The sequence below is a fragment of the Pseudovirgaria hyperparasitica genome (assembly GCF_010093815.1).
Source record: "Pseudovirgaria hyperparasitica strain CBS 121739 unplaced genomic scaffold EJ05scaffold_1, whole genome shotgun sequence".
In the NCBI taxonomy this organism is placed as follows: Eukaryota; Fungi; Ascomycota; class Dothideomycetes; order Acrospermales; family Acrospermaceae; genus Pseudovirgaria; species Pseudovirgaria hyperparasitica.
In genome coordinates this window covers 1,141,019-1,165,557 of record NW_022985549.1, presented here as the reverse complement: position 1 = coordinate 1,165,557, position 24,539 = coordinate 1,141,019, and the positions used below count along the sequence as shown (strand labels likewise).

The 24,539-nt window shown below is 50.8% G+C and overlaps 9 protein-coding genes across 9 annotated transcripts; 5 read left to right on the top strand and 4 right to left on the bottom strand.

The window, feature by feature from the left end:
* Nucleotides 1-795: 795 nt before the first annotated feature.
* EJ05DRAFT_491096 (2,3-diketo-5-methylthio-1-phosphopentane phosphatase) lies at nt 796-1,701 on the top strand (the record flags this gene model as incomplete). The annotated part of the gene is made up of 1 exon (XM_033745953.1): nt 796-1,701. The coding sequence occupies one exon, from the start codon at nt 796-798 to the stop codon at nt 1,699-1,701; it is 906 nt and encodes a 301-aa protein (XP_033605252.1).
* Nucleotides 1,702-2,786: 1,085 nt separating this feature from the next.
* On the top strand, nt 2,787-6,424 carry EJ05DRAFT_491095 (uncharacterized protein; the record flags this gene model as incomplete). Its single annotated transcript, XM_033745952.1, has 8 exons — nt 2,787-2,960; nt 3,019-3,063; nt 3,119-3,367; nt 3,401-3,812; nt 3,861-5,354; nt 5,402-6,061; nt 6,115-6,206; nt 6,257-6,424. The coding sequence occupies 8 exons, from the start codon at nt 2,787-2,789 to the stop codon at nt 6,422-6,424; spliced, it is 3,294 nt and encodes a 1,097-aa protein (XP_033605251.1).
* Nucleotides 6,425-7,568: 1,144 nt separating this feature from the next.
* On the top strand, nt 7,569-8,873 carry EJ05DRAFT_481683 (PH-domain-containing protein; the record flags this gene model as incomplete). The annotated part of the gene is made up of 2 exons (XM_033745100.1): nt 7,569-7,787; nt 7,836-8,873. The coding sequence occupies 2 exons, from the start codon at nt 7,569-7,571 to the stop codon at nt 8,871-8,873; spliced, it is 1,257 nt and encodes a 418-aa protein (XP_033605250.1).
* Nucleotides 8,874-9,696: 823 nt separating this feature from the next.
* EJ05DRAFT_516246 (uncharacterized protein) lies at nt 9,697-11,105 on the bottom strand (the record flags this gene model as incomplete). Its single annotated transcript, XM_033748646.1, has 1 exon — nt 9,697-11,105. The coding sequence occupies exon 1, from the start codon at nt 10,969-10,971 to the stop codon at nt 9,697-9,699; it is 1,275 nt and encodes a 424-aa protein (XP_033605249.1). The 5' UTR covers nt 10,972-11,105.
* A 2-nt stretch (nt 11,106-11,107) lies between these two features.
* On the bottom strand, nt 11,108-15,153 carry EJ05DRAFT_534275 (uncharacterized protein). Its single transcript, XM_033749177.1, has 4 exons — nt 14,600-15,153; nt 14,518-14,550; nt 12,018-14,468; nt 11,108-11,962 (listed from the first exon to the last, which is right to left on the bottom strand). Exons 1-4 carry the CDS (start codon nt 14,755-14,757, stop codon nt 11,482-11,484), a joined length of 3,123 nt encoding a protein of 1,040 aa, XP_033605248.1. The 5' UTR covers nt 14,758-15,153; the 3' UTR covers nt 11,108-11,481.
* Nucleotides 15,154-15,348: 195 nt separating this feature from the next.
* On the top strand, nt 15,349-16,425 carry EJ05DRAFT_471756 (putative hydrolase). Its single transcript, XM_033743026.1, has one exon. The coding sequence runs from the start codon at nt 15,480-15,482 to the stop codon at nt 16,221-16,223; it is 744 nt and encodes a 247-aa protein (XP_033605247.1). The 5' UTR covers nt 15,349-15,479; the 3' UTR covers nt 16,224-16,425.
* Nucleotides 16,426-16,630: 205 nt separating this feature from the next.
* EJ05DRAFT_481679 (SecY protein) lies at nt 16,631-18,257 on the top strand (the record flags this gene model as incomplete). Its single annotated transcript, XM_033745099.1, has 4 exons — nt 16,631-16,640; nt 16,723-16,858; nt 16,911-17,798; nt 17,861-18,257. The coding sequence occupies 4 exons, from the start codon at nt 16,631-16,633 to the stop codon at nt 18,255-18,257; spliced, it is 1,431 nt and encodes a 476-aa protein (XP_033605246.1).
* Nucleotides 18,258-19,195: 938 nt separating this feature from the next.
* On the bottom strand, nt 19,196-20,673 carry EJ05DRAFT_495655 (Las1-domain-containing protein; the record flags this gene model as incomplete). Its single annotated transcript, XM_033746275.1, has 4 exons — nt 19,196-19,739; nt 19,805-20,266; nt 20,323-20,462; nt 20,515-20,673. The coding sequence occupies 4 exons, from the start codon at nt 20,671-20,673 to the stop codon at nt 19,196-19,198; spliced, it is 1,305 nt and encodes a 434-aa protein (XP_033605245.1).
* A 210-nt stretch (nt 20,674-20,883) lies between these two features.
* Nucleotides 20,884-22,534, bottom strand: EJ05DRAFT_15580 (uncharacterized protein). Its single transcript, XM_033739368.1, has one exon. It carries the CDS (start codon nt 22,305-22,307, stop codon nt 21,198-21,200), a length of 1,110 nt encoding a protein of 369 aa, XP_033605244.1. The 5' UTR covers nt 22,308-22,534; the 3' UTR covers nt 20,884-21,197.
* Nucleotides 22,535-24,539: the final 2,005 nt, after the last annotated feature.

Here is a 24,539-nt window from a genome sequence, read left to right as displayed (position 1 = left end):
CTAGACTGGTCGATCGGTCCATCTACCGTTGGAAACGAGCGAGCCAACTGCCGTTTGATCCAAGTGCAATTGGCCTCAGAAGTACTGTAAACATGGACGGGATACTATCATACTGTACTATCCTGGTACTGACTCTGTCTCGTCTTGGGCGTGACGTAGGAGAGCCACCAGTCGAGCATCGGAGTGCATTACGCCGTGCAAGGGTGCGTCTTGCTGTCTGATGTGATCTGTTTCCTGTCAACGAGCTCTTGATCGAATCCTCCTCCTAATTAGACCCAGAGAAGCGTGAGAAAGCACTCCCCGCGTCTGACTGCGATGGCGGGGCCACTTTCACATGCTAGATGCATGGAACGCTTGCTCTAGTCAAAGTTACAGTCGCGTTGTCTTCGTGCCCGTGCCCGTTGACGTCGAACTGCGTCTGGAGATGCACTATCGAAACCCCGTGTCCAATCAGTACAGTCGCTTCGACCACTCTTTGCATGGCATTGTTATTCAACACCAGCCCAAACGCCATGTCCAGGGTCCACGATAAGGGATCGAATTCTGGTACGGTACGGCTGGCGTCCTCTTGTGAGATGAGCACCCGTGTAACGTCACTGCCTGCGGGCAATATATATCCAGACGACCATTCCACTGGCTCACAGTAAAGTAACTGTCACAGACTCCTCCACCATCGACCCCTCACAATCAGATATCTCCCCCCTCATCATGGCTCCTTCTGCTATCACACCCCCTGCACATGAGGTCAAAGAGCTCAAGATGCCTCGTCCTGCTCTCAGACAGAACAACTCCTACATGGGGGTTCGAAGAAAGATTGTGTGCTTCTCCGACTTTGACGGGACCATCTTCATGCAAGACACTGGTCACATTCTCTTCAACGCCTTTGGCTGCGGTAGCGAACGTCGTGAGATTCTCGATAGGCAGATCAACAGCGGAGAGCGCACTTTCCGCGATGTCTCGGAAGAGATGTGGGGTTCTCTGAACGTGCCATTCGAGGACGGCTTTGAAGTCATGAAAGATGCACTTGAGATTGACCCCGACTTCATGGAGTTCCACCAGTTCTGCCTTGATAACGACATCCCATTCAACGTCATCTCGGCTGGTCTGAAGCCTGTACTTCGCCGTGTGCTAGACCATTTCCTCGGCGAGGAAGATTCGCAGCACATTGACATTGTTGCCAACGACGCGCACATCTCGGAAGACGGACGCGACTGGAAAGTGGAATGGCTTCACGACAACGAAAAGGGACACGACAAGGCCATCTCCATGAAGGACGCACGCGCAGCCGTCACGATGGCTTGCGAGAACGGTACGGTGCCATTGATCGTCTTCATCGGTGACGGTGTCAGTGACCTGCCAGCTGCACGAAACGCCGACGTTCTGTTCGCTCGTCGTGGACTGAGGCTTGAAGAGTACTGCATCGAGAACAAACTCGACTACATCCCGTTCGACACGTTTGCCGACATCCAGCGCGAGCTGACAGCGATCGCCAAGGCTGATGAGGAGAGAACAAAGGGCGAAGGCATGCCAGCAAAGTTCAACCCACGTGCGAACATGTGGAGACGGGCTTCCAGCAGCAAGGCGGTCCCAGTCTTCGCTGCCATGTCACCTGGCAAGGAGAAGATGTTTGTCTGGCCCAACATTTTCAGCGAGACGGCCATGGAAAAGCCAGAGCTGGTCGCAGCAGCTCCAGCAGCCTGAGGTGTCATGTTCAGATGTTTTATCGTACATGTATGTTGTAATGTATTTTTAGCGGCATTGGGATGACAGGTGTCTGGCGTTATTCATTTTTCGTCGGAATCAGCCCTATACGGACGACAGCAACACGGAATACGAGAGACCGGCATGGATCAGCATTGCGTATCCGTTGCTTCAGCAGGATAGAAGTCTTGAAGGGCAGTAGAATCATATATAGAGAATACAATTCTGCTCATAGTAGACTTCAAGTCGGACGCAGCATCGCCATCCCACGGACATCCACAGCCGTGCGTCAACGGAATGGAGACATGGATGTAGTATTAATCAATAGACGACCGAGAAGATATGAGGAGAAGAAATTAAATGTCTCAGATCATCCAGGCCAGGTCATCCCGGATGATGCGAAGTGAGTTTTGTGGTGACTGGAGGCGCGGTTGTGGTTGTGGGCAGGAGAAGGTCCCAGGTCGCCAGCTGTACTGTAGCTAGCGAAAGAGCGCAATTCAGCCCCCGCGCCGCCAACTTCTTCTTCTGGTGATGGGGGTTCCCTCCCAGGTCTGTGGATCATTTTCATTCAGTTATACCAACAGTGCGTGCTGCTGCTTTGTCTCCGCCATATTACACGAGTCCTATTTTCCTGTGCCTCTTACTTCTCGTCGCTCTCTCATCCCTAACACATCTTGTATCTCTCTCTCACATACGCACACAAACACATACACATATATATATCTCCCTTTATCGTACCTGCTCGAGTGTTGCTGTATTGTCCTTCAGTCGACTTCTTGGCCTTTCTCGAACTTTGGTACCTACTCAAACCTCTAGCCAAGTCTGCCCCCCTCCCCCACCACCAAAAGTCGCTGGTCCTGTTTACCGCATCCATATTGGTTGATCAGGCACCAAGCAGTGTTTACGTGTGCCTGTAATCCGGACTTTCAGGGACGTGCCCTTCACTTCCCAAGTTGTACCCTGACGCCAGTCAACACACACCCGCCCGGTCGATCCCCTCGGGGTGGATGACGACGATTACGCCGCGTGCGATTGGATAGCTTGACCTCTCCTCGCTCGTTACCCTGCCGAGCTTTCCATTCACTATGCCTCGACCTACGCTTGCCTCGCGCATTAGTCTGCCTAATCGACTCAAGAGCTTCAACGGCAGCACTGCTTCTAACCCTCCCAGCGGTCCTTCAAGCCGAAGTCAGAGTCCAAAAGCCCGCATGGCTGACATCAAACATACTGGATTGGTGCTGCGGACCACTGTCATCAAGGTGATTCATGATTCTCTGCTGTATCTCGTCTGCTTGAAGACTGACACTGTGTCGACAGGCTCGCGACCTTGCAGCGAAGGACAAGAGTGGTACAAGTGACCCAGTATGTGATCTTCAGTCTCGACATGGAAGAGCGATTCTGAATACCCTCCATATAGTACCTCGTCCTCACTCTCGGCGATGCCAAAGAAGCCACTCCCGTTATTAGCAAGACTCTGAACCCTGAATGGAACCAGACCTTTGACCTTCCCATTGTGGGAGTCCAAAGCCTGCTGCTCGAGGCAGTATGCTGGGATAAGGATCGGTTTGGAAAAGACTACATGGGAGAGTTTGATATCTCATTGGAGGAGATCTTCAGCAGCGAGGCCACAATTGCAGAGGTACATGAGCGAACCCGTCCATTCACCGTGTGAGATGGCCCTTTCCTGACCTACTCGCAGCAAAAATGGTACAAACTAGAGTCCCGCAAGACTGGCAAGAAGAAGAGCGTTGTGACCGGCGAAGTCCTCATACAGTTCACCCTAGTTGATACACAAAATCCTTCTTCGTCTGCTGCCCAGACTCTTGAGAAGTTCAGGAGCTTCATCATCATGAGCCCCGGGGATGAGGAGGAAGATTCGCTCGATCGCATGTCAAGTCTCGGCGAGCGCGATGAGGATAAAGAGGATAGCAGCTCCGAGATTGATGACGATAAGAAAGAGGATGTGGAGAAGAGGAAGCGCAGACTGAGAATGAGAAATCTGAAGAGAAAGGCCACTCTTCGAGGATACGAGTTCTCGGACAAATCTGAGGTCGCCGGTGTTCTGTTCCTCGAGGTCGTGAAGATTACAGATCTGCCCCCCGAGAAGAATAGTAAGTTCCCCAATCGCAAGAAATAGCATAAATCTAACCCCCGTGCAGTGACGAGGACTTCCTTCGATATGGATCCTTTCGTTGTCACATCGCTGGGCAGAAAGACCTATCGCACACGCGTAATTCGCCATAACTTGAATCCCGTCTTCGAGGAGAAACTGGTATTCCAAGTCCTAAAACACGAAAAGACATACTCACTCAACTTTACCGTCATTGACAAGGACAAATTTTCCGGTAATGACTTCATAGGCAAAGCTGACTTTCCTATGGAGAAAGCCCTGTCTGTCTCGCCTGAGGCCGACCAGTCGACTGGTCTGTATAAGCTACCACAGCCATCTGACTCGCCTCCATTGAATGCGGAAAACAAAAAATCTAGATTCCGTCTGCCGATATCTCGCTCGACCTCCGCCAATAGCTTGTACAAACTAGGAAAAGCACCGCTCAAGTCACAAAACTTGTCGAACGCTTTGCCTTCAGACCAAGTCGCCACAGCTTCCGCTACGAGCACTTCGTCCTCTTTAAGTGTGCCTCAAGTAGCACCTTCGAGTGATACTACGGTCGGCAACAGTGGTATTCCTGCGATCAACGTGAGCCCTCAAGCCGCCGACGACACAGAACTCAGAAGCTTTACCATTCCGATAGAGATGAAGAACAAAGACAAGTGGGAGTCCAAACACTCACCAGTCCTGTACATTCGTGCTAAGTACTTACCCTACCTTGCACTACGACAACAGTTCTGGAGAGCGATGCTCAAACAGTACGATGCCGACGACAGTGGCATGATTGACAAAATTGAGCTCACCACTATGCTGGACAATCTGGGCTCTACTTTGCATGAGTCCACTATCGACGGTTTCTTCTCGAGGTTTGCTGGTCAAGACGGGCCTGAAGGACCGCAGATGACGTTTGATCAAGCAGTCATCTGCTTGGAAGACCAACTTAACAAGACGCGGGAGCCAACGGCACATTCGTTGTCAAGCAGTATGATGCGGAGTCTCACAGCCAGCTCGAGTACGGATGCTGACGATACACCTGGCACACTCACGCCATCCGGAACGCAGACCCCTCTCAACAACAGATCAACGACTTCTGTTATTCCTGCTATTGAACAACCACCACTTGGTACGCCAGGCGAAGAAGGTGCTCATCTGTCGAGAGACGATCTAGCAGACGACAAGGGTGAAGAGCATGTCATTGAGATTCGGGAGTGTCCGATCTGTCACCAGCCTCGCTTGAACAAAAAATCCGACGCTGACATTATCACACATGTTGCAACTTGTGCAAGTCAAGACTGGAGGCAAGTGAACAACATTGTCATGGCCGGCTTCGTGACTTCAAGCCAGGCTCAGCGTAAATGGTACTCGAAAGTCGTTTCAAAGATCACCTACGGCGGATACAAACTTGGCGCTAACTCGGCCAACATCTTGGTTCAAGACCGAATTACAGGTCAGATCAATGAGGAACGCATGGGTGTGTACGTAAGACTCGGAATACGTCTGTTGTACAAGGGTTTCAAATCAAGTACTATGGAGAAGAATCGAAGTAAGTCGGGGCATTTTGCAGAACGAGGAGAGACTAATTTGGTGTAGTCCGCAAGCTTTTGAAGTCTCTCAGTATCAAGCAAGGTAAAAAGTACGACGACCCAGCGTCTACTGCACAGATTCAGGGTTTCATCAACTTTCACCAGTTGGACATGTCCGAAGTACTGCTACCGACGGAGCAGTTCAAGAGCTTCAACGAATTCTTCTACCGCGCACTGAAGCCAAACGCGCGTCCTTGCTCGGCACCTGATGATCCACAAGTCATCGTATCGCCAGCTGACTGTCGCTCGGTGGTGTTCAATACGCTAGAAATTGCGCAGAACATCTGGGTCAAAGGCCGAGAGTTCACAGTTGAACGTTTACTCGGGAATGCATACCCCGATGACGTGAAACGCTTCCAAGGTGGCGCGCTGGGTATCTTCCGGCTGGCTCCACAAGACTATCACCGATTCCATATACCAGTGGACGGAGTGATGGACGAGCCGAAGCTTATCGAAGGAGAGTACTACACGGTCAACCCAATGGCCATCCGGTCTGCATTGGATGTCTATGGTGAAAACGTACGTGTCTGCGTGCCGATAGACTCAGTCACACATGGCAGAGTAATGGTGATCTGTGTTGGGGCTATGATGGTCGGAAGCACTGTCATTACACGTAAAGCGGGCGAGAAAGTCAGTCGTGCTGAGGAGCTTGGCTACTTTAAATTTGGTGAGTGACAAAAAGTAAGTGGATAGGCACATGGACATTGCTGAGTGATTTAGGTGGGAGTACTATCCTGTTGCTCTTTGAGCCAGGTCAGATGGTCTGGGATGAGGACATGGTCGAGAACTCGAATGGGGCCCTGGAGACTTTGGTATGTGCTTCTGATGCCTGTCTTGAGGGGACAAGACTGATAATTCGTAGATCCGTGTTGGCATGTCAGTAGGACACAGCCCAGAGCGCGCACCGCATACGCCAGATATGCGCAAAGCCAACCCAACAAACGAAGAGAAGCAAGAGGCCAAACGTCGCATCGAAGGGAGTCTAGCACCAGAAGCGAATCCGTCCAGCGGCATCGGCATTGTGAATTGAGTTTTGACAGCACATGATTTTGGCGTATGATGATGGCATGTTGTAAAATGAGCATGATGAGGAGCGTGGCGGTCGGGGGCAAAAAATCCTAGCGAAGCAAATGACCTTATGACGCTGTAGATACAAGGCAGTGTCTCGATGGCGGATGATTGCATGCATGCATACAGACGGAGTCTAGAGAAGTGAAGTCTGATACGCAGCCAGGAGCTGGTATTGTCCTAACTACGTACAGTTCACGACGAATTGAAGTATTCGCATTGCGCGAACGTTCTGAACAGAGGTGCACTGAGCAGGCTGGCAGCAAATGATGTGTGGCTTTTCCTCTACAGCGGCATCCTAGCAACGCGTTTGCACAACTCGACCACGGAGAAGATATGTCAAGCAGGAGTCGTGTCATGCTTGTAGTGTCGAGAGAGTGTTTGAGGATGTGCTGTGCTCGTGCCATCGTGAATCTGCGTTGTAGAAGAAGCAGTGGACGACGAAAGAGACAACAAGCCGGTCATTGTGCTAAGGCAAGCAAGTCGAGGGTGCAGAACCAGATAGACCCTAACAGAGATCGCGATCAAGGCTGGAAGGGCACGAAGTGAGATGAGGAGTGGTTCAGTGGTGGGTGTGGCCAAGACGCGAAGTGTGAAGCAAAGTTGATGGATCCCAAGTTAATGAATCCATGGCCCGTGACCGGTGCGTGCCTAAGCCCTGAGAGAGCGCCAAAAACCCTTGATTTGGGGACCAAGGAGCCCCTTGCCTGCCCCTCATTCTGCGCCCGTGCCGCCAAACTCGAGTGCCACTGCACACTGTCCGCCGTGTCCATCCCAGCTCCACTTTCCCATTCGTGGTGGTGGGCGCTTTACAGTTTCACCTCTATCCTTAACATACTCGCTCCACGTTCCACGCTTTCCCCATCGTCTTAACACGCCTTTTCTGTGCTTCTTCTCCTTTTCTCTCTTATACTTGCTAACTCGTCAGGCGACAAAAGTAATATCACAGTATCCTCTTCCCAGATACCCTTTCACAGAGCTCTGCGAGTTCGATGCGACTATGATTCGGTAGCCTACACGTTCTTGGATTCCACCATCTCTTCAACTCGCTCACACACTTTTTGGATAATTTTACCGGCCTGCTGTCTGCCCTACCAGTCGCGAGTATGGCTACCTCAGCTACTGCTTCTAAATCAAACGACCGAGACGTCGCAAGACGCGTACCTTACCTCGACATGAAACTACCGCCTCCTCAAGACCAGATACCGGCACAACCTGGAATGCATGGTCTTCAAGTCTTCTCGCCAGTCAATCAGAACGGCAGCTTCGACTTTGACCGAGTGCTAAAGCAGGGTCAGATATTGAAAAGGACCCGAAGAACAAAGGTCTGTCGAGATGGCTATTTGCGCTTCGATGCAGACTAATCAGGGCAGAGCTGGAAAACCATATACATTGTCCTCCGCCCGAACGTCCTCTCCCTCTACAAAGATGCCGACGCCACGAAGCTTCGACATCAGATCAATTTGAGTGAGCTGACTGCCGTTGCTCGCCAGAAGGACCCTAAGGGCAAGAATGAGTACGTGTTCGCGCTCTTCACCCCATCACGGAACTTCCACCTTGCTGCCAAGACTGAGAAGGAGGCACAAGACTGGGTGGAGCTGGTACGCACAGAAGCTCGCATTGACGAAGACGAAGAGGACATGATTCTCACAAGTCCAACCGGCCAGAAGGATGCATTTCAAGGCTTCGAAAGATCGACTGCAGGGATCGTGTCGAGTTCGTCAGAGGACATGCGGTCCAGTTCGCGACAGCCAATACCTATACCACAGCGCACAGGATACTCCAATCCTAGGAACGCTTCGTATACGGCAAACTACTCTGGCAACGAGCAAGGCTCTTATTCAGACTTTTCAGACACTGCAGGTCCCGGGGGCGTTATTGAATCTAATCTTTCCCTTTCCAACCCCAACAACGCACAATCACCAAATACAAAAGCACAGGCCGTATATGGCGTATCCAATACCTCGAATACGACACAACGCAAACCCAGCAATCAACATGCACCGCGTATGGATTCTGAACGCGTAGTCTGCCAGGGCTGGCTTTATCTCCTCAAATCAAAACGAGGCGTACGGCAATGGAAGAAGCTCTGGGTGGTCTTACGTGCAAAAACATTGGCCTTTTACAAAGACCAAAGCGAGTACAGCGCAAACCTGATCGTCCCGTTTCACAACATCACAGACGTTGTCGAGATTGATCCTGTCTCGAAGACTAAGATCCATTGCATGCAGATCATATCTGAAGAGCGAAACTATCGCTGCTGTGCGACAGACGAGGATGGTCTGTTCCGGTGGCTTGGAGCTTTCAAGAGTCTTTTGGTCAAGCGCAAGGAAGAGCAGAAATCGCGCAGCGCCAGCAAAAATACCAGCGACGCGTCTACCGCTCCGTCATCAGAGCCACATCGATTGTAGTCACGCTGGATACTCTCATTTGTCGATTAAGCACCATGCGGTCTTATTTTCTTTCTGTCATCTTCTTGTGGCCTTGCGCTCTTTTCGCATACCTAGCACGACGCTACGAACACATCTTACGGGGTTTGGCTGCATTTTATAAAGGGGAAGAGGGGAGTCTTTGGAGTTGGCTTGTGCTGGTTCTTTTGCATACTTACCACAGTGCCACGTTTATTGGCCGCAGGTACATGCGTTTTCTGGAGTATTTCAACTTCGCTTGGCCGTCTGGCTGACATACTAGTTTCCTTTTGTTTAATCTTGTATTACATACGCGGACGGACGCCCAGGGCTCTTCTGAAGCGTGAAAGCCTAGTGTCGAGTGCTGTTAGAAGCACTATCGACGGCAAGGAAGTCAGAGGACTTTTGTGAAGACGAGTTGCGCTGTCTCTTGGTAAGTGGGAGACGGCGCGTATAGCAAAAGATAGGAATAAGAGAAGTTTGACGTTCTCATACCATGATGATGTCTTGTCTTGTTTGGTTTCGGTGAACATTTCTCTTCATGCATCTACCAGGCTTGCTGTGACTGATAAAGAACGACATACACGACTGCTATGATCTATGATGTAGCCTCGAGGGAGATTCGCGTAGAGGTCAACATGATACTGAAAATGCGGTATCCTAAGAGCTTGGAAGGAATCTGCGTTACATACAGACATGAAAATAAAAAGCATATCCAACAGAGGAAATCAGGATATATCACGCATCATAAGAAAAGATCTAAGAGACATCCATGTCAGATAAGACAGACACTGGCTTGCACTATCTACCTCAAGCCCTCCCCCCCTCACAGAATCTCCCATCCCTCCTCCTCCCCACTCTCACTCTCACTTCCCCCCTCACTCCCAACCTCCTCACCCCCAACCTCATACAAAAAATCCGACGACTCCCCCTCCTCCTCATCCCCTTCCTCCTCGACATCCTCCTCCACATCCCGCCACACAGGCACACACATCCACCCGCTGTCCTCCTCGCTACGCACCACACCACTACCCAAACACCCCGTCTCCGTGACCGCGTCTGCCGGCACCGCAGCTATATCTGGTACTGTAGCTACAGGAGCCGCTGATGCCGTAGCCGCAGAACAAGCACGAGGAGGCAGGGGAGGTGGAGGATGGCTAACAAGAGGCGGGCTAGGCGGGCTGTTGCACACCCGCGTGGTAGCGGAATACATAGCTGGGTACGGGCAGCACTCGGCGAATGGGATGTGTGGCCGGGGGAGGCGGTGTGGTGGTGATGGTGCGTGTGGGATGGCCTGCGTGGGCGTGTGAGATCTGGGGTTTGGCTGCTTGGTAGCAGTTTTTGCGTGCTGGGTGTGGGTGTGGAGTCGGGGATTTGGCTGATTGATAGTGTTTTTTCGAGGCTCTGCTGGGTTCTCGGTGGCTTCTTGCTGTGCTTGCTGTGCGGGAATATGTGTGTGGTGGGTTGTGTATTCATGTCTGTGTCCCCCGGTCTTCATATTCCCGTGCTGTGCATGGGCGTGGAATAGGGGATTTGGCTGTTTGATAGCCGTTTTATGAGCGTCTGCCTTACTTGTAACTTCCCGCCCTTGTTCCTGCTGATTTATATCGTACCTCTCACTGCTCTCGTAGAACTCTTGGTGTTGCGTCTGCAGCTCCTTTCGCAGTCCTGCTTGCCGCCGCAGCATCGAATGCTTCACCTTCCAGACCTCGTACTGGGACCTTACGTTCATTGCCTCCACGCTTGGCTGCATTGCTGCTAGGCGGGCTAGAATTGTTTCGGCGTGGTGGAGGGCGCAGGTGATTTCTTCTTTCGTGCGTGTTTGGGAGGGGGAGGTGTTTAGTTGGGGGTCGGGGTGCTGGGGTTCGGACATATTGGCGAGGAGAGTGGAAGGTTTTGGGGAAGGGGGCTGGGATATGAGGGAGGGGGGAAATTTAAGACGATGATGTATATGTGGGGAGAATGTGGTCTGGAAGGGATTGCTTGGGCTAAGGTGAAAGAGAATCGATGTTTTGTTGGTTTTAGGGGGTTGTCGAGTTTGCTCAAGTATACCAATTCTGATGGAAATTGGGGAAGATTGGAAGAGGAAGAGGCAGAACATATGTTTATTTATGTTGTGAGGGGTTGGTAATGCGCGTTAAAATACTGTATGTTGGCTGGGGATTGAAACTTGTATATTTTGGAACACTAGGGCTTGGTTCTTCGGATGGTCGTGGATGTCGTTGAGAGGGGTGATGGCTGTGAGCTCATGGAGGTTGGGGACTCTAGGTCGTGCATGGAATTTGGATTGCGCTGTGATATGCATGGATATGGCATTGAGTAGTAGATATGGGGAATTAGCTTGCTTGATGCTGTGAAGTGTCAGAGGAATGTCAAGGACAGGGAAATGGAGAGACCGTCGTGATCGACGTCGTTGTTTATACAGTACAGGACCTACGGAGAATAACGGGATACAATGCGTGCGCGGGGACCAAGGTCGACGTCGCGTACACCTCACCTCACGTTTCGCCGTATTAATGCAAGTTCTATCTTCTCAGCCCTTGTGTCCATGGAGCCATCAATGCGCTTAGCATCGCAATTAGTAGCCATATATTACCGCCATCATAATTCCTCAATCAGCCTTCTCCCTGTCCGCCTTTACCAACGTCTCCTCACTGCTGCCCGCATCTCCCGTACTCACGACATGAAAGCTGAAATCCAACTCTCCGACCAATTCTCTGACTCCCCTTAGCAGTCTCTCCAAGTCCTCCACTAGACACCTCGCACTGATCTGAATCACCGCGAACGCAGCGTATCCGGGCTCTGCGACGTGGCGTACGCTGAGGATGTCGCGGTCGAGTTCTTCGAGCTGCTTGGCGAGGGCGTACGGGTGTGGGACGGTCATGTAGGGCGGGAGAGGCAGGCCGTTGGTTACGGATGCGGAGAGCAGTGAGAGAGTGGATGTTATGGCGTGTGATGTTGGGCGAATCGATGCTGTCAGCCGGCGGAAGTCGGAGACCCATTCGGTCGAATTGTCGGGCGAGGAAGAGGAAGGACTAGGGGCGGAATACGTGCGGGAGGCGAATGAGATTAGGGAGCTGTAGTTATGTATACTGTGATTTAATGTAAGTATGCATGATCCGAGGGAGAATTGTGCAGGGTGCTTACTTTTGCGCGCTTTGGATGATGGAGTCGTATGTATCCTTCGGGAAACGGCCTCCGATCGGGACCTCCCATTTCGTAAAATCTGATATTGTCCGCATCTGCGTGAACATCATCATCTGCTTGGAGAAGACCCGCAAGCGCTCTTTCTCGAGTCTCCGACCTGGGCTGTTCTTGTCCCCCGCATCGCCCTCGGCATCGTGCAGGCGGACTTTGACTGTCTCGTGGACGATAGAGTAGTAGTTTGCTAGGAGGTAGAGAGAGCCTCCTAGACTGCTACGGAGAGCCGAGTACTCGGTGATTGGATAGGGGAAGAAGTTCCAGATGAAAGCGACGAACAGTCCTCCAGCTACGCAAGCCAAGCGGTAAGGGGCAAGTTCGTAGATAGGATAGTAAGGCTGTCCAGTGGCTTCAGATGCTGCTCGGCCTAGTTTGCGAGAGTCGAGCTCATATCCTAGAACGAGAACGACGGTGACAATCGAGATGAGGCCGATGATGAGGAATCGCGGTTGTTTCAACACGATGTAGAAGAACATGGTGATGAAAACCCATGCGAAGACGATTATGCCAGCAGTGTGACCATCAACAATGTAATAAGCAACGAAGCAGGCGACCACAGCTAAGAAGGTACCAACCACGCGTAGAACGAAGTTGAACACACTAGCACCAGATGTCGGATTCATGCTGATTGCTATCATGATCATTGCCCACACCAATCGCTGCTTGTTGAAGAAGCTCTGCGTATCGTGCAGGAACGCTACGATACCAACAGACATGGTAGCACACGCAACTCGAAATCCGAATGAAGCTTCAGACGAACGTAGAAACTTGGGGATAGACCTGATCAAATTACCGAATTTCTGGAAAGATGTCGAGGGCGGTAGATGTTCCGGATCCCTCTTGTTATTGTAGGCTGAACCTAGGTCGTAAGTCTTCCCTAATCCTGCCCCGTCCTCAAGTCTATGGGCGTCGCTGTCCTCTTGGTGACCGAAGGCGCTCTTGAACCATTTACGGAGTCGCTTCATATTGGGCCAAATCAATCTTCTCTTTGACAATTTGCCACTGGCCACTCGTCCATCTGCCCATCTCGTAAGATCCAAGATAGTTTGACTGATATTGTAGAGTAGGAACTCCATATAGAGCAAAATGAACAATTGTCGTTGATTGCGTTGCAGGATCGAGTCTTGGCTGGCAGTTTCATTCAGCAGGTCCTGGGCTAATGGATCGTGTTTGTGGTGGAAGAAATCAGCGCTCAATTGTATGCCTTTGTCCTCGCACCACGTCCGCAGGGCCACTTCTTTCCCTTCGTAGAACTCCTGGCTCTTCAATTGGAGATAGTCCGAGAAACCTTCATCCCCTGGACTCGGTACCGCCTTCTTCTCCACATCGTTGGAGTCTGAAGCACTGCCTGTCTTCTTTGGAGGCTTTGCAAGTTTCAACGTGTACAGCACATGCTGCAGACCTTCATCCATCACATCGATAATGGATTGGAAGGTAGGCTGTACTGTATTCATGACTTCCTGCCACTCCTTGATCATTGTGTGACGTTGCTCCTCGTTGACAGATTCCATACCTATGCCGGCACGGAATGTATTCAGATTGTTTAGATCAGCCAGACGGCTGAACACGTCGGCAATAGATGAAAGGCCTGTCATTGGCAAAAGTGTCATCCTTAGAAGTTTAAACAGGTTGCCAATGTCATCACCTCCTAGGTAGCCAATGGCAAATTCGGATTTGGCAAAAGGCAGGTCACCTACCACTTTGCCATGTAGCTCCGTAAGTTTGTTTAGTGTGGTCTGAATATCTCTCGCTGCTTTGTTGTGTAGCCCCTTTCCTTGCTTCTGCCCATCGGCCATTTCGAATGAGAGCCAGTCCCCGTTCCGCAGACTCTCAAAATAAGCTGAATGGCCTTGCAGAGTCGCTCGAAGCAGTCCAATGTACCCAGTAAGCTCCTTGAATACGACAGACCTAGATGTAACCGGAATGATGAACAGTGAGACACCAGTCGCTATGGCGAAACCCAATAGAAAGGATTCGAGCAAACGTTTAGTGAATGTGATCCCTTGGGTCATAGTCGTGAAATTGGCACCGTAGATCGAAGCAACATCGACGAAAATGCTGACAAGGACAGTCGGTAGTGCAGATTGCGGGTGTTTGGCTCTTATGGTATTGATTAACCATGTCATGAAGAAGAGCCATATGGCGCACACAGCCGATGCTGAGGAATTGTAAGTGGGCTTCGCAGATGTTGGAGGTGGTGCAGTGTGCTGTCTTGCTTTTACAGAACAATATATCTCCAGGAGAACCACCGCCGCACCCACGCAAATCATGACCACATTTGTTATCATAAATTGCAGAAACTTGGCGCGAGGTAAGATGCACATCCCCAGGACAGAGGCAATGGCGACCAAGTACCCAAGGGTATTAAATTCGGTAATAATGACATTAGCCTGAAGCCTGTTATCCGTTAGTATCAGATGAAGGCATTGATGCTGGCATTCATTACATTCCCAGAACAATAGCAGGTGGCAAGGCACCCCTGTATCAATATTAGTTACGTGTGTAAACTTCCACAGCAGCATTCGTACTTTGCCATGATCAATACCGTTGGCAGATCCAAATCCAAGCTCGTCCACATCCTTTTAGGAAGTGAGACTTTCTTCTCAGACTTGGCATGTTGTTGCTCGTGTCCCTCGTGCTCCGGGGCTGAGGCCGCGGAGGAACTCGGATCACTGACCATCGTCATCTCGTTCAAAACACAACCCTCGTCTCACGGCGAAGCCATTGAACTTGAAATGTATGCTTGAAATATCGACTGACCTGGGCTGAACCCGAGTCGAAGCGAGGATGGAAATATATTGTCGGAGCAGAGAAGAAGAAACCAGACGCACGTCCCAAGAATGTCACTTGCACAATTGCTCTTAGCGGCGACATCTGCGACGATGGCTCTAGTGCCGCTTTTGGGGCCGACATTTGCTTGCAATATGTTAAGACACCGACAAAGTTGCGATATGATCATGGTAGTTCTTTTATAGCAGATCATGATAAGAAATATTATGTCCGCTGATCAAGACCACCTTGGTATTGAGTGTAGTGAATGCTTCTCTAGAACATATATGATGTGATGGCTGATCGACCAGCGCGCAGGATCGATCTAGAAAGCATTGACAATATGTCACCACAGTATTAATGGTTCCCGCTTGGTTATGCGCATAATATCTCATCTTGGCATATCCACATCGGACATCCATGGATGAACCTTTAATTACCCATAAGCGGCAAGTGTGTGTATACGCCTTGTTGCTTGGTGCCTCTGCGGGGTCCTTGCCGCCAAGATCGACGTCTACGCCCTGTTGTTCTTGCGATGACTAGACAATTGAATATAGATATTACCTCAAAGCTAACGATGACAGGAGAAAACAAAATTTCCAGAAAAATTCCCAAGCAAGTTGCCGTACCCGCATCACGATGGCTAAGGATACATCTACAATCAACCTTCTCGACTACAAAGTACTCTCCTTCGACGTTTATGGTACTTTGATCGACTGGGAAGGCGGTATTATTACCGCTCTGCAACCACTTCTGACCAAGGATGATTCCAAGGCCTCTGCGACTAGGGAAGAGTTGATGAATGCCTTCCACAAGTTGGAGGCTGACCAGCAGACCCGGACCCCATCAAAGCCATACAATGAGCTCCTCGCGACTGTGCATCAGCAATTCGCAGAGCAGATGGGCCTGCCTATACCCACAAATGAAGAGAGCACCGCGTTCGGAAATACTGTCGGCGAGTGGCCAGCTTTCACAGACACGGTTGACGCACTGCGACGGCTCAGCAAGACATATAAGCTCGTAGTCCTATCAAATGTCGACCGTGCATCATTCGCGAAGACCAATGCTGGCCCACTCGCGGGCGTGAAGTTCGACGCCATCTTGACAGCACAGGACATTGGCTCATACAAGCCGGATCTTCGCAACTTTGAGTATATGCTGGAATATGTCAAGGAGCACCTAGGAGTTGAGAAGGCTCAGGTACTCCAGACGGCGCAAAGCCAGTTCCATGATCACCAGCCGGCACAAAAGGTAGGAATCAGGAGTGTATGGATTGCAAGGAAGGGTGCAGCAATGGGCAATCGAGAAGGTGCCATTTACGACCGCATGTATGGTACACTTGGCGAGATGGCAGACGCTGTTGAAGCCGAAAGCAAGCCATGAACAGACATCCGTATATTCCCTTACTGGTTTGGCATAGCCGGTGAGGGTAGGGCGGCCTGAGACACATCGAAACCTGTGGACTAATATAAAGATGGTTTAAGTCTGATAAATATCACTACATGGAAGACCAAGGCATTTGTGATGGTAAGGTGACATGTGTCTGAGTAACGTAGAATAGATAGGGGTGAGTAGTGAGCAGCGCACGCTTCATAGATGTGAGAGGACGGACGCCGCTAAGCTCTTGCTTAGTCAAGCAAGCTTCCTCACCGTGGACACGTTTCGCTCCCACACACATTCCTCCTTCAGGCCATATTCTCGTCGCTCCTTTCCACTTCACCCTTCGTCTCCAAATCCAATTATCTCCCCCGTGTCAATCCGTTCTATTACCCAGGAAGGGTAACGCAAACATGAGCGGCCGTAAGTATATTGCAAAGCCGTGCGCTCCCTCGCGCAACATTCTCAGCTCGGCCACGTAGCTAATCATCATATTTCATCACAGTCAGGTTCCTCGATTTGGTGAAGCCATTCACCCCGATCGTACCAGAGATCGCCCTTCCGGAGACGAAGACACCATTCAACCAACGATTAGTATGGACAGGTGTAACACTATTGATCTTCTTGGTCATGAGCCAAATGTAAGAAGCCTGCACGCAAGCGGATGACCAGAGATATTGACCCCGTCCAAAGGCCCCTCTACGGCATTGTCTCCTCCGACACCTCAGATCCGCTATACTGGCTCCGTATGATGATGGCGAGTAACAGAGGAACTTTGATGGAATTGGGTATCACACCAATTATCTCCTCCGGCATGGTCTTCCAGCTCCTGGCTGGTACACACCTCATTGATGTCAACTTGGACCTCAAGTCTGACCGTGAGCTGTATCAGACAGCTCAGAAGCTCTTGGCCATCATTCTTTCGTTCGGACAAGCCTGTGTCTACGTTTTGACTGGTCTATATGGCCCACCGAGTGATCTTGGTGCCGGTATCTGTGTGCTCCTCATCGTTCAGCTTATCATTTCTGGCCTCATCGTCATTCTGCTCGACGAACTCCTGCAGAAGGGCTACGGTCTTGGAAGTGGTATCTCGCTCTTTATTGCCACAAACATCTGCGAGTCCATCGTTTGGAAGGCTTTCTCCCCGACCACAATTAACACTGGTCGTGGTCCAGAATTCGAGGGCGCCATCATTGCTCTGTTCCACCTTCTCATGACGTGGCAAAACAAGCAGCTCGCTCTGCGCGAGGCCTTTTACCGCCAGAACCTACCCAACATCATGAACCTTTTGGCTACTGTCGTTGTCTTTGGAGCCGTCATCTATCTCCAGGGTTTCCGCGTCGAAATTCCCGTTAAGTCATCTCGCCAGCGTGGTATGCGCGGCTCGTACCCCGTCCGCCTGTTCTACACCTCCAACATGCCTATCATGCTTCAGTCTGCTCTGTCCTCCAACATTTTCATCGTTAGCCAGATGCTCTACCAACGGTTCTCCGACAATCTCCTTGTTCGTCTGATCGGTGTATGGGAGCCCCGTGAGGGATCCGCTCAGCTCTATGCTGCCTCTGGCCTTGCATACTACATGTAAGTCAACAAGCACGATATCATTTCATGAAAAATGTGTGCTAACCGTAGTTGTGTCATAGGTCTCCTCCCCTGAATTTCACTGAAGCTCTTTACGACCCGGTCAAGACCGGTGTATTCATCGCTTACATGCTCACCGCCTGCGCCGTCTTCTCTAAGACTTGGATCGAAGTTTCCGGCTCCTCTCCTCGGGACGTTGCCAAGCAGCTCAAAGAGCAAGGTCTCGTCATGGCTGGTCACCGCGAGGAATCTATGTACAAGGAGCTTAAGCGTGTCATTCCAACCGCTGCTGCCTTCGGTGGTGCGTGCATTGGTGCACTCTCTGTTGGAAGCGATCTTCTTGGTGCTCTTGGAAGCGGTACAGGTATCCTACTAGCCGTCACCATCATCTACAGCTACTTCGAGATCGCTGCGAAGGAAGGTGACATGGCTGGCCTCAAAGGCATGGTTATGGGTTAGACATGGTCATCGCTTACTCTGAGTATCAACAGTGTCGCTATCTGCTCGCTCCATTGTAAAAATTAGTCAACCACAGAAAACGGCGGCAGTTTTCTCAGTTGAAAATATAGTTTTAGTAGAAACAGGTACATAAAAGCATTTCGTGCGATTCTACTACCAGTTTCATCTCTCCGAGACGCGATTCTTCATATATGCATTACTGGAGGCTTGCCAAATGTAGGTAACATATTGTTGTTCCACCAAAACCACGTAATAGTATGGCAGTCCCATAAAACTTTGACTTCGAGTCTGTACAAAACTACGACTCCGTCATCAAGGGCCTTACGGAGCGTTGCATTCTGTGCTTAAGAAAGTATAATTGTCACGATCGTGTCATCTAAAATCCCCAAGAGATCATGCCATGTGTCTAACTCAGCCAGCCCACCCCATAAATCTCGTTCACGTGTCCATGGAAAAGAGAATAACAATAGCATAAAAGCACCTGCAAGGTTGATAGACACTAGCGACATATAGCAGCACAGTGATTGACTTTCTCGGTGATATGCACAGCTTTAAAGCAGGCTCCGGGGTTTCCTGAGCGATCAGGGTTGTAGGTTGGCCACATCCATACATATGTCGACCTTGAATGTTCTGAAGATTGATTTGTTTTATTTCGATATCCTGTAGTTCTGAGCCAAGAGGTTTTTATGCTGGTACTATTCTGGTATAGTGATTGGTGCAAGAGCCTGTTGACGGTGAGGCGATTGGCCTTTGGCGTGAGGCTTTTGTAGAAGTGCCAGAGAGGCGGCTTGTCTGGCAGACTGGTATTGTGCTTAAAGATGTCACGATGGCTTGCGATAAATGCCAGTGGTCTCGTGCTTAAAGATATCACGATGGCTTGCGTTAGGTGCCAGTGGTCTCGTGTAGAGAATTGTATTGAAGTCACGTTCGAAACGTCATCAGCTCAGAATGTTATTGGGAAGCTGTGAGCGCAGGACTCTAGTCCAGCCAGAAGGAAGACTGAAATCGGCCTTATCATGTCCATTCACTTTCACATTCGAAGTGGGGACATCCGCAGGTACTTTACTATCCACACCATCACCAGCCGTGGCAGCCATACACGCCTCCATGACCGGAGCCCAGTCAGCGAACACCCCGTCCTCCTCCTCATCATCAGCAGCAGTTTCCAAGACCGCCGCAGCCAGCTTCTGACTCCAATGTGTGAAGTTTGAGAAGCAATCAGCCAAGATTTGGGTTTTGAGGTCGCGGAAGCCGTGCTCGTAAGCCCGGTGCTTCCCCCACGCGGGAGCGGTGAGAATGTGGTGGAGCCAGGCGAACATTGCTTCTTTGACGGGGTCAAGGGATACACGATGTGCGGTTGATGCGTTCATGAGTTGTGTCATGCTGCTGACTAGGGCGCTCAGGAAGCGTGGCTGGTAGATGTCGAGTTGGAGGAATAGGGGATTCCAGAGGAGGAATGCGCCTTCCATGCTGCTGCCGAGTCTGATGGGCGTGTTAGATGGGAAAAGAGAGGGCGAAGATGTGGTTGGAGGTGAGAAGAGACGTACTCTCGGTCAGCTGGGAGGATCATTCTCTCGCCGACTAACAGTCCTACGAGGATTGCTTGTCCGTGTTGGAGTTTGCCGCAGAGCTTTAGACATTCCCGACAGCCCTCTGGACCGGCGACGCCGTCCCTGACTTTCTTCTTCACCTCTGATTTTCTGGATGTTAGATACGCTCTTAGCGCGGCTTGGATGCTAGTTTTGGATTCCACGAGCGATTCTTCCGTCTCTGGCGGGTCGATTTCGGACACGACTTGATCAATGTCTTTCCAGTAGTAGTTCCAAAGCCAAGTCAATGATTCCTCGGTTGCGTGTTGGAGTCTCTTCAACGTAGGCAAAACCTTGTGAGTGGCATCATGACGTGTCTCCACGAGCCCCGGAGGGAGCTTGAGAAGAGTGCCGATGGTCTGCATGGGCAATTTCTCGCGGCCGTTTGGTTGGAAGGCATCGCAGATAGCTGTGACAAATCTTGGTGGTTGCGTGAGAATGAGTTTGGGGAAATAGTGCAAGGGAGCGCAGTTTACCTGAGGACTGCTGTTGCATATACCATGCGCATAGCCATCTGTGAGTCGTCCTGGACTTTGTCGAACATCTGGGCTTGAACTAGAAGAGCGGTGCTCTCAACTGGCAAGGGAATGACGCCGCGAGCCTGCCAGGCATATATCTAGAATGCAAGGTCAGACAGTATTTCAAGTACTTCTGTTAGTGTAGTGTACCCGCTGTAGAGCATCTTTGCGGCTTTCTTCCGTATCTTGACCTTCGAGGCCAAAGAGCTGGGCTCGAACGATGAGGAGCTCAGACGCGGTCTTCCACGGCGTTACCTGATAGTCTGCATCTTCGTGTTGGAGATGACTTATGCCATAGCCTTCATCCATTAATGATTGTCAACACGGGCCTTGGAAGGCGTCGTGATATTGTCGTTGCACGAACAACTCGCCAAAGAAATTTCGAGATAGATCACGTGTGGATGTACAGCGATCTGCACGTGTAAAACAAGGCTTAGCTCTGCGCTAGATGTACTAGCGCTTGCTAAAACTGACATCGGCCCCTAGCAATGCCTCAGGGCGGCAGGGAACGGGCAATACACATACAATAACCACGTGTCAGTCAATATGAGTTCTGAAAGAGCTACGTAATGATATTGCGCTCGTTTTATAACACTTTGCGAGTGATCGCATTTCTAATCTACATGTGGATATAAGTTCCTGCCTCCGTGTACTCATAGCCGATATGCATCGGGCAGCGAGTCATCGTGTGGATTGAAAACCTCTTGTTCTCATTCCAAGTCGTATAAGCCGACAAAATTATGTTCGTTTAGTCGTATGACGCCGGCGTCATAAAGGGGTATCATGGGAAGTGAAACGTGACGGTTCGTCGTCGTTAATGGATTTATAGCCAACTATAGCCAACCATAGCCAAGGCTCGTAGTAGGCGCTGTGGTGGAACGCAGATGCTGGTACCACCACTCATTTTTGACATTGTCGTCGTCGTGTTCGGAGAAGAAGAAACTGTGCCCAGACATATTATCGTGAATTTTGTGTCCGGAGTAAGCATGCGTAAGATCTTTGACTGGTGGTGATATGATGTTGTGTATGGGAGCCGGAGGAAGAGATTCTTTGACACTGGCGCACTCCGAGCTTGCATCATTCTCTCCAGCGTCCATCCTGTCCTCGGATTCGTCTGTCTCATCCTCTCCTGCTTCGCTGTTCTCGTCCTCTGATGGTGGCTCCCACGTCTCCTCCAGCTTTAGTCCCTTTCCAGTGGGTTCAGTACCGGATGCGAACCACGAGTGGTAGCCCTCAGGAGGATCATAGAGTCCCATGCCCACCAACTCTCTCCCATCCGCCTCGTCCTTCTCCTCGTCCTCCTCGTCATCCGTCTCGATCTCCTCCATTGGAGCCTGGATTGGAAGTATATCTGGTGAAACAGTTGTTGATTGCACCTGTGTCATCCGTACCCAGTCTGGTACCGACCACGAATCAGGTTGACCATTGGATGTTGAATGACTAGATAGCCTGTGTGAAGAGTCGACCTCGCTCGGGACGTCGCACCAAGATGGCGAGTTTGCGTATGAAACAGCGGCTGTTGTGTTACTATTTGAGTGAAAATTGGACTGATGCGGTATGAAAGTTGCGAATGGGGACTGCGGATGAGAGCTTTCAGAATGTTCGCGAGGCCTTCTTTGAGGTGTCCACCCGTCCGTCGGAGACATATGGGATTGGAGAACGTTGCGTGATGAGCCTGGATGCCAACTCACGGGCCGATGTGAGTGCCCAGGTTGTAGATCGTGAATAACTTCCTCGTCGTTTGTATAGCCGAACATCATGTTAAAGTGGTCGTCTAGTGTAGTATATCGTTTCGAAGATGGTGTAGTGGTTCTTCTCCGACTAGATGCCTGGGGAGAATTGTGGTCACTGCGAGGCTTCGCAACTCTACTCGTGTGTCGGTATTGCGATGAGCCAACCTGGCTGTTAGAGCTCCGTGATACACGGCGCGAGTGCGTCGGCATAGTTGCCAACTGTGTCAATGACTTCTCAATGATGATTTCGTATAGGTGAGTGGTGAGCCGTGCGTAGAAAGGGACGATTGACCAATATATGAGCTACGTGGAGAAGGCAGAAGCTAAGGGAGGGTGATGTATATGATGACTACCTGAGTATCATGCCGGGCGGACTCGTTCTTACACAAATCAAACAGGTGGGCACCTCACGGTACTTCTAACACAACATGATCCATGTGGAAGGAGCTTGGCGTTCGCTGGTGGTATGACGGGCTTGGGGGTACCAGGAAAGTGGACAACGGAGGTTGGGATTCGGGACATATGGCTTGATATGGAAAGCTGCCACTAAGGGAATCTAACAATGTAGGAATGACTGGGACGAGATGGCCTAGTGACACAACCAGGGAGGCTTGGAAAGTATGCAAGCTGTGATCTACGACATCAAAGCAGAGAGCATGGAACAATCAAGCCGAAGGAAAAACCAATAAAGACCGAATAATAAGGGTGGGACTAGGAGGTAGACTCAGCGCGCGGGTAGGTCTGTAGCATGGCGTAAAGCAAATCCACGCCGCAGCCCTGGAGAAGATTCGACGACCTGCTGCATACGTACATGGGTGGTGAATAGTAGTGTTTACCGTGGTGTGTTCGGGTGGGACTGGACGGTCGGGACATCCTAAGGTGCAACGACTCAGCCGGAGAGAATTTGCGTAGTACATAGTAGTAGGGGGCAATGTGTGCCAGGAGCGGTCAAACAGCGTTAAAGCTAGTTTGGCCGCTGGAACATTGTTGGATGAAGGAAGACAGTGCATGGTGCTCGGCAAGTCCAAGATGAAGGAACGTCTTCCATCTTTAGCCGCATGACAGCGCGGGAGGCAGCTTAGCTGGAGTATGACCTGTGGCAGGGCATTCTAACCAATCACGCGAGTACAAAGACGTGTGATGGAACGACAATAAAGCCCCGGAGCTTGATGGAGAAGGGAGACATTCTACCATGCAATGAGTAGCGCGGGCGGTATCCATAAGACTACAGAAGCAGCACGACCGCGCCTAAGACCATGGCCTTGGGATCTCGTCTCTGGACCTGATGAGGAGGAGGGGGCCCCATCCTAGAAGAGCGGACTGTTTCGGACAGAGGGTCGCCTGCGTCTTTCATCAGCCTGAGGAATCTAAATCGGCGTCAAGCCCCACGGTTGGCTCGGCCGGAGGTCCAGGCAAGGTCACAGACAACAGACCTAGCCTTGGGTGGCTGGCCTTTCATGTCTGCGACCTGCATTGTGGAAATAAGGAGCGGTTTGGGAGCCCGTTCGAGGCAGAGTCGCTTACTGCAGCCGGACGGCGTTGGGGTTGGAGTCGGTCGGATCCATGTATCAAGCCCCCCAAACAGATCCTCGTCCAATTCCAAACTTTCCAGAAACCGCCTTGCTCCCGATGGGTTGGCCTATGCGTCCGGGGTGGAGACCGTAGACAGTGGGCCTTCGAAGAAAATTTAGAATACTAGGCATTCCGCATGGATTCCTCATCTGGCACAGTCTCAAACTTAACAGGGATATGGATCTACGGTAGACGGACATAGCCTTACTATGTATGTTGTTGGTACTGCATGCGGAGACATGTCGAAGATCCACTTCGTCGTCACGTCACAGACCAGCATCTGAATCTGGGGTGCCTATGTGTGACTTGGTTTAGGATTTCCCTACAGATATATGCCAGATAAGACGGATGAACAGCTCTAAGCTGAGTCTACGTGGCAGTAGTGGGCAGATTACGTTTACGTGGAGTCTCAACGGGGTGGACCATTGTTGCTTGGGTGTGAGTGCATTTGTGCTTTCTGTGAGGTTATGACACTGTTGTGGAGCTTACGAGGGGGAAGAGGGTGTACGTGTGTGCATGTTGCGGGCGGGCGGCGAGCGATGCGCATATGTGTATCCCAGTCGGTCCCATTTCCATTCCTACGAGGATGGCATTTTGGACAGAGGGGGACCACACTAAGGAGCAGGCTAGCTTTCACATCAACGAAAGTCTTTGTTCATCCCACATTAGCAAGCGGGACTGTTGACAACTACGGTACTGGTGGATGCAAAGAAAAAAAAACAAGCATTGACCTGCATACTCTGCAGACGGTGTCCGCGGGGACTTGTATAAAACAGTTCACTTGATCCTGGCAAAAAGGCCAAGTGTGACCCTGCCTGGACTAACGTCTTAACGAGCTGGGGCTGGGTTCTTACTACAGTATTAGTACTG